Source organism: Sceloporus undulatus, chromosome 1 (genome assembly GCF_019175285.1).
Source record: "Sceloporus undulatus isolate JIND9_A2432 ecotype Alabama chromosome 1, SceUnd_v1.1, whole genome shotgun sequence".
NCBI lineage: Eukaryota > Metazoa > Chordata > Lepidosauria > Squamata > Phrynosomatidae > Sceloporus > Sceloporus undulatus.
Genome location: NC_056522.1, coordinates 264,188,072 through 264,204,162, shown reverse-complemented (window position 1 = coordinate 264,204,162; position 16,091 = coordinate 264,188,072). Strand labels below are relative to the sequence as shown.

The 16,091-nt window shown below is 46.0% G+C and overlaps 2 protein-coding genes across 4 annotated transcripts in view; one reads left to right on the top strand and one right to left on the bottom strand.

Annotated features, from left to right (window-relative positions):
* The window catches only part of SLC25A22 (solute carrier family 25 member 22), a 723,963-nt gene that overhangs the window by 508,494 nt on the left and 199,378 nt on the right, over positions 1-16,091 (top strand). The gene's annotated exons all lie outside the window — the stretch shown is intronic.
* Positions 1-16,091, bottom strand: part of PNPLA2 (patatin like phospholipase domain containing 2) — a 68,337-nt gene that overhangs the window by 25,417 nt on the left and 26,829 nt on the right. Inside the window, exon 1 of one of the 3 annotated variants that reach the window (XM_042466225.1) lies at positions 7,280-7,330. The exons of the other annotated variants lie outside the window; for them this stretch is intronic. Within the exon in view, the coding sequence (XP_042322159.1) occupies positions 7,280-7,295 (16 nt within the window). The 5' untranslated portion in view covers positions 7,296-7,330. Of the gene's footprint in view, positions 1-7,279; positions 7,331-16,091 lie in introns of those variants that run through there. 3 annotated transcript variants of the gene reach the window in all.

Genomic DNA, 16,091 nt, shown 5'->3' with positions numbered 1-16,091 from the left:
CCCCAATTCTAGCCATGTGGGTGGGGGTTGGAGTCTAAGAACATTCAGAGGGCTACAGCGACTGTTATCCATTTAATGTCATTAACTCCACAATGGAAACTAGGATGTGAGCTGGATTTGTGGATTCTCCCAATAAGAGCTTGATCCTTCTTGGCCATGGAGAAGTCAGATTTAAGTTGCTGGTGTCAGGGTATAATCAACCTCTGACCCAAATTCACAATTTATATTTAATCCATCTTTTTTTTAAATAGTTAAAGGAGCACTAATGATGCACAATACAGATTCAGCTGGATAACACCAGCTTCCTTTCACACTATCTGTTTTTGGTGTGTCACCACCAACATTCCACACGAATCAGATGATAAACCCATTTATCTCTGTTGAAGAGCACATTAAAAAGTATCTGCCTGAGTTCTGCTTTTTACAATATCAACATTCAAAAGCAGTTGATGCAAAGCACTCTTTCCCTCCCCAACTATTTGGCAAGGCATGCAACCTGCCCCCAAATGTTGCAGCACAGAGTGAGTGTTCCTATTCAGCATTCCAGTCAACCACCTATGGTCGACCATCTGTATCCATGAATTCTTTATCCACCGATTCAAACATCCACAGCTTGAAAATATTCCAAAAAAATTTAAATTCCAAAAAGCAAACCTTCATTTTGCCATTTATATAGGGAGCACCATTTTACTATGCCATTGCATTTAATGGGACTTGAACATCCACACATTTTGATATCCATGGGGGGATCACCTCTCCCCACTGCCAACAGTGAGGCAGAACTGTTTACCAGAGAAGCATGCTCTGTCCTTGCTGGGCTGGGTGGTGGTGAGACTTCTCCTTCTTTCTTTCTTTTTTTTAAATTCTGAAAAGCTTGATAATCTCTTAAACGTGCTGATACCCCTCTCTTGTGCATGGATAGCATGAGTCTGAGTTCATGCACTCAGAAAATTGCATTCATTATTACAATATGTCACACAGACCGAATGAAAATTCACTATTACAATATGTCACACAGACCTAGAGTAGAGGCACTTCACCAGCTCTCTTTTAGATTCCAGGTACAAAAAAAAGACAAACAAGTTAAGTAAGCCAGGGTAAATTTCTTCATTCAGAGTGATGCTAGCCTTGCCTTTGGTCTCTTGGACCAAGGTGAAACAAATAATCTGTTTAGAGTCATAACTGCTTCTAGCTGCAGATCAAGGGCATTACACTTCCAATGGGATAATGTGGCAGCACTACATCCAAAAGGATCTGTATGGTGGCATGTCACGAATAACCTCCCTGGGCAAGCATGTAAGTAACAAAGTCACTTTTTGCACTCTAACGGTAACGGTGAGTATGAGGCTATCCCATTCCCAGTTTTAGATAAGCCAAGAGGAAAAGGAGTAGCATCTCTTCCAAAAAGGGGATGATGCCAAACACATGAATGCATTGATTATGCACAGAAACATGTTGTTGTTTGATTTAAAGCAATCCCACCAGCCTACAAAGTATCCCTTAGAAAGTAATGTTAACAGAGTAAACTTCAGATTTCCTAGGAGAGAGGCCCAGTTTGGATGTGGTGCAAAAAGGAACTGGGTTTATTCTGACAGACTCTGAAGTACAGGGCAAGAGCAAAAGTAAAAAAGCAGGTGTCGCAACTTTGAAAGATGTTATGTATGGAGGGGGTGAGAGAAAAAGCTTGGCAGGCAGAGCCAATTAGTAAACAGCTTTCGGAATGTTAGAGAGGATCCTTAGGGAGATCATAAGACTGGTGGAATAAAAGAAATACAATAATAATATCCCTAAATTATTAATTATTTCCAAGTTGCTGACTATAATGGGGATGAGGAATATGTGGGTCTCCAGATGTTGTTGGACTACAACTCCAATCTCTGACATCACAGGCTAGAATTACAATCCAACCACACCTGGACAGCCAGATTCTCCCCATCCCTATGACGCATTAATAATCAATGCTCTCAATTGTGCCCCCCCCCCCAATCTCCATCTTCTTCAATATTTTAAGCCATCCTTTCTGTATTTTAGCCATGTTTATTCATGGGGCTGCACAACCATCATACAGATGCAGCTCTGATCTCCACTTGACTCTTCTTCCCTCCTCTACATGTCTTCCTTGAAGTGCTCAGAAGCTCTTGACTGAGGAAAATAAACTTTCCAGGTATTTACAGTCTAATGAGACTTAAGGCAACAGAGAGACACAGCTGGAGGAATCATCAGCTCCTTTGCCAGGAGAGGTCAAACTAGCCTGTAAAAATATTTGACTACTGTAGTAGAAAACAAATGAATTAAAACTGGAAACAACTGATAAGGTTTGCCTGCAAGCAAGAGGCTGATTAACCACCAAATCAAATCTCCATCTGAACAGTCCTGGTTCTTCCTGGAAAGGCTCCATACAGAGCAAAGGGCACTAGCTAAAGCCAGGAACATTCCTGAACCTCAGGATAATCCAGGGCACAGAGGACATTTTACCATGTGAGCCTTAAATCAGACTTACAGGAATGTAAAACTTTATCGGCCAGGATATATACCCAGTTGGAGGGGGGGGAGTAATTATGCTGCATTAGACAAATGAAACAAATCACGTGTCATGGGTGGAAACTCTGTAAAGACTGTGCTATCATATGTAAGGCAAAAGTCAGTGTTTCCATTTTCCATGCCTAATTTGAAGGCAAAAGCTACAGTAGTAAGAAATGTATGTGTGTGCATGTGCCTTCAAGTTGCCTGTTGACTTGTGGTGGCCCCATTGATTTCACAGGGTTTTCTTAAGCAAAGAATATAGTGGACTCTTGTTATACGCTGCGGCGGTTTGGTTCCAAGATCCCCCATGGATAACAAAATCCTTGGATGTTCAAGTCCCATTAAATATAATGACATTGTGTATAAGAAGGGCTGACTGTATTCAGAGGTGGTTTTGCCATTTCCTTCCTCTGACATGTGCACCTGGGATTCACTGGCAGTCTCCCATCCAAGTACTAAGTACCAAGTAACAAGGTCAGTAGAATGAGTACCCAGCTTGTTGGGAACAACTGGCTTACATGTTGTAAACCACTTAGAGACTGCTTAATTCAGTATGAAGCAGTATAGAAATGTAAATGCTATTGCTAACCAGAGATGACCCTGTTTAGCTTCCAAGATCAGATGGGATTTGGTGCCCATAGGGTATAGTTGGCTCTCCACAAATTCTTTAATTATGGATTAATCCATCCACAATTTGAACATATTTTTAAACCATATATAAATTCCAAAAAGCAAATCTTGATTTTGTGACCTTATGTAAGGGATGTTACCACTCCACCACAAATTGAACCTGAGTCAACAGTGTGATGAGGCAGCTAACAAGGCCAATGCAATTTTAGGCTGCATCAATAGAAGTATAGTGTCTAGATCAAGGGAAGTAATAATGCCACTCAATTCTGTTCTGGTCAGGCCCCACCTGGAATACTATATCCAGTTCTCAGCACCACAATTTAAAAAGGATGTTGAGAAACTGGAGCGTGTTCCAAGGAGGGCGACTAAAATAGTGAAGGGTCTGGAAACCGTGACCTATGTGGAACAAGTTAAGGAGCTAGGGATGTTTAGCCTGGAGAAGAGAAGGTTAAGAGGTGATATGATAACCCTGTTTAAATATTTGAAGGGATGTCATATTGAGGAGGGAGCTAGCTTGTTTTCTGTTGCTCCAGAGACTAGGACCCGGAGCAATGGATGCAAGCTACAGGAAAAGAGATTCCACCTCAACATTAGGAGGAACTTCCTGACAGTAAGGGCTGTTTGACAGTGGAACACACTCCCTCGGAGTGTGGTGGAGTCTCCTTCCCTGGATGTCTTTAAACAGAGGCTGGATGGCCGTCTGTAAGGATGGCAGGAGGTTGGACTGGATGGCCCTTGTGGTCTCTTCCAACTCTATGATTCTATGATTCTATGACTTGAGCATCCACAGATTTTGTTATCCACAAGGGGTCCTGGAACCAAACCACAGCGGATAAAGTAGTTGTCTTCTGTTGCCAATCACACATTAAAACTAAAGGCATTTTCATCAAGTAAAACTAATCCAGAAACTGAATATAGAAAGAATTTCTTCTGAAAGTTAATGTGAGGCTAAAAAAATGAAAGACAGCATTTAAAAATTTTTTCCAGCATATACAGTGCAGGTTTTATTTTCAAATTACAAGTAGAAAAACAGCAAAATCCACTTAAGGCGCCAAAATGCTCTCAAAGGTGAACAAAATCAGCATGAGATAAGACCCCCAAAACATGTTTCATGTAATGTGTAAGAAAACACCCTGTCCTTAGGACTTACAGAAATGGAAAAAAATGGATGAGAACGTTCCTGCTGCCTGAGAAAAAGAGGAACAGAGAGACAAGAGTTACAACAACAATGACGAATTGTGGTGAGGGGGAAGATGGGCTCAAGAGGACAAATGCTTGTCCTTCAAAAGCTGTGGTTTGAGATACCAGAGTTTCTGACGTTGCACAACAGCAATGGTTCAAAGAGCTAACAGGGTCATAAAATGGCCCATAGACAGCTTTTGAAGTATATTTCTTAAATGGGCAAATTCAAGGGAGAACACAAGGCCCTGGTAAAGAGATGGAAGCAAAAGGACCATGTCATATACAGATAGAAATGTCTGCCATGGCATCAAACTAGATATTGCACAGGTTCAAGCCAATTCCAGCACATCCAGTTCTTGCTGACTATAATGTCTAGTGTCAGAAACCATGTCCCTGGAATTTGTGTTTGCCTTAAGAGCTTTTAGAAAAAGAGCCTTTTGTCTTTTCTGTTTGGGACACACTACTATATAGGTCTGTTCACCAAACTTAAGAGAAGAGCTATTCCCAAAACAATGTGGTATTTTGCACAAATTGGTCAAACACGTGCTGTTTCGAAAGAATTTTTTTGCCACTCTCCACTTGCACATATCATCTCATTCTGATTAGGATGGCACCAGGACAAGCTGATATTTTCCTAAAAGACTATCATGACCTAGATGTTAGTCCTTCACTCTGAACCATTTGGAAATCTGATTTAGATTACAGCTGCATATTACCAGTATTGTCTGTTGCTTACATAAACTCAGGCCTCGCTTCTGCTGTCCTTTTTTCCCCACCCCCTGCATCAGCAAAAGGTAGTGACAGCAGTACCGCAGAATCAATACAAAGTCAGTAAGGAAAGGAAATTAAGTAAGCCAAGTTACCCATAGCAGAGCCTGGGAATAACTTACTAAATATGCAGAGCTCAGAAACATTAATTTTTTAAAAAAATGCAATTCTTAACATTTTCAGGCATGATGCCTTTGGTATTCTAGGTATTTTTGGTCAGTCCCAAGGTAGTAATCAGATCTCAGTGGGAGGATTTTTCCTTTTGTTGTTGTGTTCCTCCAAGTCATTTCTGACTTATAGTGACCGTAAGAAAAACTTATCACAGAGGCTCCGTTTTGTTCAGAGAGCGTTGGCCTTTGCCTTCCTCTGAAGCTGAGAGAGAGACAACAGTCCCATAGAGCAAGAATCTGAATACAAGAATAAAGGCCCTGTACAGACAGGCCAAAATAAAGCTGCTTCAGGTCACTTTGGAGATATGCTGTTTAAATGATGCATGAGTACTAAGAGTCTGGAAGGCGCACCAAAGCCATGTTCCAGTCCTTAGGACTGGAACATGGCTTTGGCACAGCTTAGGATGCATGAATCATTTAAACAGCATCCAGTTAACGAATCTCCATTATCCGACATAAACGGACCGACTGATTGTCGGATGACCGAAAATGTTGGATAATCCAATGAGGTTTCCTTCCGCTTGAAGGGAGCTCTGCGGAGGTCCCTTCCCGCCAAGGGAAAGCAAGCAGCTACCGGGAGGGGACTGAGCCAAGGTCAGAGTCCCCTCCTCAGCGGCCTGGCTTCCCTCAGCTTGAAGGGAGCTCCATGGAGCTCCCTTCCAGCTGAGGGAAAGCTAGCGCCGCAGGGCTTGGCCCCTTCCCCTCCCAAGAGAGTCCTTAGGCTCCCTTGGGAGGGAGGGCAAGCCGCAGAGGACAGCGTGCCGGGACGCAGCCTCTTCGAGGAGGCTGCGTCCTCGGCCCTTTCCTGTCCTCCGTGGCCATGGAGGACAAGCCAGGCCGACCACCCGGGTCTTTCCTCCCCTCGAGCGGACTCCTGAGAGTCCGTTTGGGGAGAGGAAAGAAGAAAAGAGAAGCTGGAGGGAGAGGCCTCGGCATGGGCCCAGACCTCTCTTTCCCAGGCCTGCCCTCTCCCTCAATGGGCTCCCCGGCCGGTCCTCCTCTTCCCAGACCTCCCCTTTACTCCCAAAGGGCTCTCTGGAGTCCTTTGAGGGGAGGGAAGGGAAGCAGGGCAGGAAAGACTCGGCGAAGTAAGTAGGGAACGAGGGAGGAAGGAGGAGGAAGAAGGGGAGGCGAGGGGCGTCGGATAATCCAGAGTGTCGGTTAACCGAAGGTCGTTAACCGAGACTCTACCGTACCTCCAAAGTGACCCGAAGCAGCTTTATTTTGGCCTTTTCTGTACGAGCCCTAAAGAGAAATCAAGAAGGGTTGTAACACCATCTTTTCTCTCTCTTGAAACACACAGAGTATGTATCTTGCAGCAGAAATCCCGCAATGTGTTGCACATAATTTATAGTTAAAGCTGACCAGCCCCTTCCTGTGCTAGAAGGATATAAACAGGTTACTCACCTGTAACTGTGGTTCTTTGAGTGGTCATCTGTGCCCTCACACAATTGGGTACTGCGCCTGCTACAGAGACTCCATTCAGAAGCTGAAAAGCTGAGCAGATTGGCAGGAAGCCCCGCCCACTCCCATGCACTGAACATGCCCAGTCCCACCAATTAGCTCCTCCTTCAGTTCAAGTCCGCTGCAAAAACAAGGCAGCGACCTGACCAAGGAAAGGTAGGGCGAGATTTGTGTGAGGGCACAGATGACTACTCGAAGAACCACGTTACAAGTAAGTCACCTGTCTTCTTCTTCATGGTCTCTGTGTCTCACACAAGTGGGTGACTAAAAGCTAACCTAAGGAGGTGGGAAGGTCACTGCAAAATAGAGGAAAGAACAGCATGACCAAACAGGCATCTTGACGAGACCTGGAATCTAGCTGGTTGTACCGAACAAAAGTGGACGGGAGACCATGTGGCTGCCTTACAGACATCAGGCAGAAGGACACCTCTTAGGAAGGCAACAGAAAAAGCAACAACCCTGGCTGAGTGTGAACGTACACCAACAGGAAGAGGCGCTTGGCCAGCTCATAAGCCAGAGAAATAGGGGTCGTTCCCACTTACCTATAAAGCTGGTCATGATCCAATTTAGGGTGCATCTCCCACTGAAGCTCGAATTTAATCTCTATTACTCCTCGTTCGTTCCCACAGCATCTCAATATAGAATTGAATTAAAATGTTTAAACCGGATTATCAGCCTATAATTAGGTTTAAAAAAATAGTAGGTTATAACGCGAGTTATTTTTGAAAGTGGGGTATGATTCACTGTATCCGAATGGGAATGAAAGAGTGTCTGATTCGGGAACCTGGAGATGGGAGGAGCAGCAGCCTGGGGGTGTCACCCTCTTTGGTCTCTTTCCGCTTCTCCAGCACCATTTTCTTCAATTTGCATAGACCTTCCCCCGGTGGATTGCAACCTCCCCTCTGCTCCTCATTCATAGACTGATGTGTGAGGAGAGCCATTGAACACCATTTTAAACTATTTTTTCTTTTTTCACAACTGCCTGAGCGCCAGAGCAGCAGCGGGCTTTGCAGTACATGCCTGCTTGATCGCCCTCCAAACAGCCCAAGGCAATGGGGGAGGCAAAGCGTTTTGGGAAAGGAGGCTCATTCCAGAGGAACTATGGGATGGGTATTGCAGGACATCCCTGCTTGATCGCACCACAGACAGCCCAGGAGCAATGGGGGAGGCAAAGCGATTTTGGGAAAGGAGGCTCATTCCAGATGAACTATGGGATGGCATTGCAGGACATCCCTGCTTGATCGCCCTCCAAACAGCCCAAGGAGCAATGGGGGAGGCAAAGGGATTTTGGGGAATGAAGAGCCTGGACCCCAGGGATCTGAGAGGGGGGGGGATCGGCCTTATCCTCTCTCTTCCCCAAAGATTCTCTCCCCATAATGAAGCCCGCTGCCTTCTCCTCCTTGATCTGATTTGCCAAGCCTCCTTCTGTCTGGGGAGACACAACAGGAAGCCTCAGATGCAGCCGGTTTTCATTGGCTGCCCCCCAAAAAAAAACCCAAGACTTGTGACATCTGAAGCCTAGGCACTTGATTGACAGCTTGTGGACACAAATGGAAATGGGGAGCAAGTTAATCCGCTTTAAAATAAAGTGATTTAAAATAAATGGGAACGAAAACAGGGTCTAAATGATCGAGGTAATTTGCCCCTTTTGGTAATGGAAACGATGGAAAAAAATTCGAATAATTCCCGGAACATAATCCAATCAGAATCACTCCAATATAATCTGCCAAGTGGGAACGCCCCCATAGTCTGAGCAATCCATTTTGAAATCTCTGTGAAGAAACAGGTGGCCCTCCTGAACCACCATAACAAACAAACAGCTTGTTGGTCAACCTGAACTCCGCAGAACATTGAACATAAAAAGCCAAAGCACGGCGAACATCCAGCATGTGCATAGTCTTTTCCAGGGGCATAGACGGGTGGGTGGTAGAAATTGGGTGCACAATGTCTTGAGAAAGGTGGAAAGGGGAGACCACCATCGGAGAAGAAATGAAATGTCTGAGGACCACTTTGTCTCTGTGGAAAACAAGAAAAGGTTTGTCAGAGCGCAGTGTCGTCAGTTCGGAAGCGCGTCTGGCTGAAGTAATGGCCACAAGGAAGACACCTTAGTGTCCTAGTCTCAGAGAAGAGGCCAACCCAAAGGTTCAAAGAGAGCCTAGTTAGCTGTGTGAGCACCAAAGAGAGAGGTCCATGCTGGGCCAAAGGAGGCATTGGAGGATAGAGATAATGGAGGCCTTAAAGAAACCTTTTCATAGTCGGCATGGTGAAAGAGAGGCTGATGGTGAACCAGGAGGCTGGCTGGCGACAATGGCAGACAAACAGACTCTTGAGGGAGGGGAGAGGCCAAACCTTGATCATGAGTTATAAAAGAAAGTGTAAGGCTGTACAAAGGCTCACAGGACTGGAGGGTTCCGCTCTAGCTGTAGCAAATTCACAAAAACGATTCCATTTGTAGGAGTGGGATCATTTAGTAAGTCCTTTCTAGAGGCTGACAAGCCTTGAGCAATTTGGAGAGTTCAGGGTCTGATCCTCCAAGGTGTCAGGTTTAGACTGAGGAGATCTGGATGAAGGAGATCTGGCCCGCTCCATGAGAGTGAGACAAAAGATCCGGCCAACTCGGGAGTTTGAGGTATGACCCCTGGACAGGTGGAGCCGGGGGGTGAACCAGGTTTGTCTCAGCCAGAGAGGGCCAGCAGAATCGCATTGGCTCTGTCCCTGGTCATCTTGGTCACAACCTTTGCTACAAGTGGTAGCGGAAGGAAGGCATACAGGAAGTCTCAGTTCCAGCTGGATAGGAATGCATCTCCCAGGGAGCTGTATCCCCTGCCGCCCTGGTGCGCTTGTGGGCACTGGGCATTGCCCGGGGTGGCGAAGAGGTCCAAGGATGGAGTCCCCCATCAGGAGGCAAGAATTGGAAGGCTAAGAGACAGTGTCCATTCGTGTTGAAGGACTGTCCCTGCTGAGAGATGGTTGCAACATAGAGGCTATCGACATCGATGTCGCTGATGTAAGAGCCGTGGCCGATGTCGAAGTCGATGTTGGGTTGTGGTACAGTTGTCGACGTCGAAGCCCTTGAAAATTTTGGGATTGTGGAACTTTGTGGATGGGAATTATCCCAAAGGAACTACAGCAAAGCGCTCCCACAAGAAGATTTAATTTGGAGGCTCTATTCCTGAGTCCCCACAGTAAAGCTCTACAATGGGGGCACCTATCAGAAACATGGGCTCCCCTAAACAAAAAAGGCATTTAGAATGACCCTCACTGAAAGCAATTTTTCGGTCACATTCAGAACAATGTTTAAACAGGGGGCGGCCATAACAGGCCTAGAAGTGGTGGGCCCGTCCGAGCTGGCAACACTACGCTCTCACAAACAATTCAAAATTTTTAGGGACAATGCTCGAAAGAGGGGAAAAAGACAAAAATCTACCCCTACAGTAGGAAAGGGAGAAAAGACAAAAAGTTCTACCATACAGTAGAAATATACTCAGCTCAGAGCAAACCGAAGGAGATGTTTCTCTTGCGGTGGATGAAAGAGAATGAAGGAGGAGCTAGATTGGCGGACTGGGCATGCTCAGTGCATGGGAGTAGGCGGGGGCTCCCGCCAATCTGTTCAGCTTTTCAGCTTCCGAATGGAGTCTCTGCGCAGGCGCACATATCCCAATTGTGTGAGGCACAGAGGCCACGAAGAAGAACTGTGCAGAGCAGGGTTAGGCAACCTTTTGAGCCGGGGGCCAGGTTGCTGTCCCTCAGACACTGGGGGGGGCGATGCTGGGGGTGGAGCTTCCACCCTCCGGGGGCGGGTGCACTGCTGGGGGTGGAGCTTCCACCATCCAGGGGCGGGGTCGCCATGCTCCGCCCCCCGAGTGTGGTGATGATGATGATGATTGATTATGATGCTGATGATGATAATAGTTCCCAGCCATGGAAACTACTACAAAGGAAATTTTAAAAAAGGCAGAAGCATGCACTGTCTCAACCCAGGAAGGCACAAGGTGCCGAGAGGGGATTTTGCACAAAGAAACACCAAGGGCTCCTTCCCAGCTCTGAGGGGCCTGGGGGCCCTCAGAGGCCGGGAAGGAGGAGGGGACACCCGCACGGGATCCTAGCCTGCTCCTTCCAGGCTTCTGAGGGCCCTGGGGCCCTGAGAGGCCGGGAAGGAGGAGAGGGACATGGGCGTCCTAGCCTGCTCCTTCCAGGCTTCTGAGGCCCTGAGAGGCCGGGAAGGAGGAGAGGACACCCACGTGGGCGGCTCCACCTGCTCCTTCCAGGCTTTGGGGCCCTGGGGGCCTGAGAGGCGGGAAGGAGGAGGAGGACACCCGCGGGCGGCTCCGCCTGCTCCTTCTAGGCTTCTGAGGTGCCTGGAGGCCCTCAGAGGCCGGGAAGGAGGAGGAGGGATACCCGCGTGGGCGGCTCCGCCTGCTCCTTCCAGGCTTCTGAGGGGCCCCAGCGACGGCAACGGCCTCCCAGAGGCCCGCTGCCGCCCGCGGAGCCCTGTTTGAGGCCTCTGGCGGCCGCGCAGGCCTCCTGGAGGCCAAAGTCTCGTGCGACCTTTTCTGAGGTCGTGCGAGAATTCGCCTCTGGGCGCCTCAATTTTTTGCCCAAAATGCGGCGCAAGTCTCACGTGAACTCAGGGAAGGTCGTGCGAGACTTCGCCGCCATTTTGGAACAAAAAATGGCAGCGCCCAGAGCGGCGAAAAGCCGCGCAATGGCGGCGGCGGCGGCAGCAAACAGCAGCCAGGGCCAGCTAGAAGGCCTCGCGGGCCGGATGCGGCCCGTGGGCCGGAGGTTGCCGACCCCTGGTGCAGAGTATTACAGGTTGCGTGCATCTACGTAATCTCTGGAATTAAGCCAGGAGTAGCCTTTCTTCCTTACTCACAGGATGTGTGTGCATGACAGCACTGAACCATGGCAGTGTTCATTAACTGACAGCAGAGAAATTACCAAACATATAATTAAAGCCCTTGAGAAAGTGCTGCCTTCATCCACAGTGGGACAATCACAATATTCACTTTTCAGAATCTGTGAATCTTCATCAGGAGCAGGGCTGTGAAAAGGATGGGCAATTTTTTTCTCAATATTTGGGGACCAAGAGCACAAGCATATAGGTATAAGCAAAGAATCTTTCTTTCCCAGACTTTCCTGTCCATAAAGCACTTCTGACCTCTCTTTTACTGTGTTACCAAAAGAGGTTACCCAGAAATAAAGAATCAATGTATCTTAAGCCACAGTAGACTCAGGGAGGGAGCAAAGGGATCATTCAAAAACTCAAGTCAAATCCTGGTTCCGATATTCTCTATGGACAGCAGCCAGCTGTATTTCTGAGTGTCTGAAGGATGAAAACATTCCCCACATGTAGCTCTGAAAGCACAAAAACCTAACAATGTACACATTGCTCAATATCACCAAGTTTCTCCTCTCTCTCTAATTAAAGTACTCATGGACATGCCTTTATTTTAGTAGCAAGTGTTGCAGAAAGAAACTATGGTCCAGAACACACTGCAGAAATAAACCAGTTTGAGACCGCTTTAACTGCCCCGGCTCCGTGTTAGAATTGTAGTTTATTGTAGCACCAGACCTCTCTGACAAAGGCGGCTAAATGTCTCACAAAACTACAATTCCCAGAATCCCTAGCATTGAGCCAGGTCAATTAAGCAGTCTCAAACTGGATTATTTCTGCAGGGTGTTTTGATCTCAGTGATTTCAAAAGAAGTGTATAAACAGACCAATCAGTGTCTCATTTTTTATTTGGCATTAACTGGATGAGCATTAACTGTAATTTTCTCATATATAAAGCATCACCCACCAGCCAATCAGCCCTCCGTATCCATGCATTTTTTTTCCATGGAGTCAAGCTTCCCCGGTTTGAAAATATTTTTAAATGTATACATTCCAAAAGCAAACCTTCAATTTGCTATTTTATATAGGAGCACCATTTTACTATGCTATTGTATTTAATGGACTTGAGCATCCTCAATTTGGTTTCCACTGGAGTTTCTGGAACCCAAACCACAGATTTAATTATTGTGTGCCTTCTGGGCATTTTGAATTATGACAACCTCAAGGTAAACATATCACAGGGCTGGTGGGGGTTGGATTTTTTTTGGCAAAGATTGTTCAGATGGGATTTATAATTGCCTTCCTCTGAGGCTGAGAGAGTAGGACTTCCCAATGTCCTCCCGGGGCTTCATGGTCATGTGGAGATTCACACACTGGTTTCTGAGAGTGTCCTAGACCATAACTCAAACCACTACACCATGCTGGTTCTGATTAAACACACCACTTATGCTTGGTAGCTTTTGCCCATACCAAGAGATCAAACAAGTATTCCTCAAAAACACTGCAGCAGGAAGGAGGAAGAAATTTTATTAAGTGGCAAAAAGAGAGCCAGCATTGCATAGTTGTTTGAATGTCATGTTTTGAATGAATTTCATGTTAAATCCATCTCTGAGATATCTCATTATGTATTTGCAAATATTCCAAAATCCAAAATACTTCTGGTCCCAAGCATTTTGGATAGGGGAGACTCAACCTGTATGCCATTAAAGGTAACTACTCCTTTGCCACTTTAGTTTCAATTTTACGTGATCACTTGAGAAGCCTACAAATACACCCAGTGTTTCATAGAAGAAAACACAGGGTCGGGGCCTTTAGTTTAGTATTTTAGGCAGGCTAAGAGCTAGTGTGGTGTAGTGTTTTGAGCACTGGACTAACACTCTGAGACCAGGTTTGAACCTCTGCTTGCCCATAGAAACCCACTGGGTGACCTTGGGCAAGTCACATGCTCTCAACCTCAGGGAAAGGCATTGCTAACCTCCTCTGAATAAATCTCGCCAAGAACATCAAGATATGGATTGCCTTAGAGTGGCCATGAGTGGAAATGACTAGAAGGCACACAACAAATGAAAGAGCACCTTGACACTGGGAGTCCATTCCAGAAGGCCTCACTTAAGAGCTGAGAGCACAAGTGGATGGCAAAGCACCAAGAGGTGTCTCGACACAGATATGGAGGAGATTTACAACAAAAGCAAGTTTTAAACACATACAGCCATTAATTTCAACCACTGAAGATATCCAACACAATACCTTAAGAGGCCACAAGAGCTCTGACATGATCCCAGAAGAACGGGGCTCAAGTTCTTCTTAAGGCTTGGCTGGGAAGGTGAAGCTCCCCTTGAAATGATCAGCCAATTGACTACTAAGACTGCTATATCTAGTTGAGTCCCCTCAGGATTATCGGAAGCATACTAAATTATAAAGAATACACACACACTCATACACACACAATGTAGGGTGTATTGTAGCAGATGCTTCCCCTGAATAACAAAAGGCTGTGTTCAGTCTGTCCTGTGCACACTTATTTGGGAGTAGGCTACAATGACACATGAGGGAACTTTAAGTACACATTGTGCTTGCACAACTAAGGATGGCTGGATTATAATAATAATAATAATAATAATATAATATATAATAATAATAATAATAATAATAATACATGGGAAAGTAAATTTCCTTCCCCCAACTGATCCCTACACCTGATTTTCTACACCTCAAGATGGGGGAAATATACCTGTTTTGCATTTTCTTTGTGAGTATTATTTGTGCAAACCTACATCTTCCAACATATTATCACTCTTTTGCCTTTACAAATGTTAAGTGGAGGGACACAAGTGGCAGGAGACCATATAAGCACTTTTGCATTCACTTAATAGGTTCTTAGATTTATTTATTTTTATTTGACATATCAATTGTGGTTATTATTTTGTGTACTCAATTTTTTTAACATATTATATGTTATAATCCATTTTTTACTGTTGTTTTTATAGTAGTGAGATTGTTCCCCATTTCAGTTAATGTGGTTGTTATTTTAATGAAATGCATTCTGGTTTTCATTGTTCTGTTAAAAAACAACAACAACGTACAAGTAGGCAAAATAAATAAGTACCTTCATGCCATTGTTGAGCCCCTGCTAACCTTTAAAAACAGTCCCAGCATCCCTGAGACCTGCTGGGCTGAGAGGCAATAAACAAACAAACAAATAAAATCAATATCTTTTAGGAAACAATGGCGGGATACACACAGGCAAGGGAAGACGTCTTGGAGGTGTATTCTGCTGAATACGGAGACCTCCAGACCGCCCGCCCCGGGGGCGTGGCTCAAGTGTATGGGGCTTCCACACAGGGGGCAGTGAAGACGCCTCACCCGGGGCCGTTTCTGACCCGCAGTTTCCATACCGCCGCCTCGGAGGACGCTGCAAGAGGAGGCAGCTTCCTCACGGGCGGCCAAAAACGGGGGTTTTTTTTCTTTTGCCGGCTGGCGGATGCGTCGCCGCACAGCTGCGGTGCTCCGCACCGGCGGCAGAAGCCTATGTGCACATTTAAAGCGCCCGCCCCTTTAAAACTTTTTCTCTCGCCCTGCCCAAACAATGGTGGTCTCCTGCCAGCTGGTGATCAGCTGGTGTTGGCATCCTTGTCCGCTTGCACTTTGCCAGTGTCACCAGCATCATAGATGCCTCCTCTCCTTTGGTCCCTGTGCTCTTGCTGAATCTGCAATGCACAGCCACAGCTGTCGCCGCTGCCACCGCTGTCCCCCTGCCATCCCCCATCACCTCCCTTGTACATATGTAAATATTTAAAGTTTTAGCGTTTTTTTATTGTTAGGTGAAAATGGCACAGGAATGTGTGTAGGGGTTCACTTTAAATTCCAAACTTTCCATGTTCTAGCAGCGCATGCGTACATGCAGCTCTAGGGTTAGGGTTTTAGGGTTACGAGTCTTAAAATGCGCTGCAGCTGTGCTGCAGCTTCCACACCTGCATGGCAGCTGACGCTGCAATTAAAGCCTGACTGCAAACTGCGCATGTTCCAGGACCCCGACTCATTATGCGACGCAGCAGACATGGAGCTTTTAAATGGGCAACTTAAATTAGCGGTGTAGCAATTCTGGCGTACCGGTGCAGCAGCTTATAGACGGAGATGCGCAGCTGCGCACGATATAGAAAAGAAGCGGAAAAAAGCAGCACCTTTTTAATGCCGCTTCTTCCCGCTTGGGGCGTGCGGGTGGCGTGTTCATGGCGGCATTCAGGTAAGGGCCGTCCGAAGGCTATACCTTCATGACGTCATGAATACACCCCTTTTTGCCTGTCTGTATCCCGCCAATATGTTTCTAGTAGAAAGGACACTGGCAGGGTTTCCAGACCAGGGCTGGTCAGTTAAACTCAATGGCTTTAAAGAAAAAGAAAAAAGAACCCCATTCTGGCTATTTTCCAGCCCTCTTACTGGAATAACAATGACTATATGAATTTAAACATATTATTATTATTATTATTATTATTATTATTATTATTATTATTATTATTA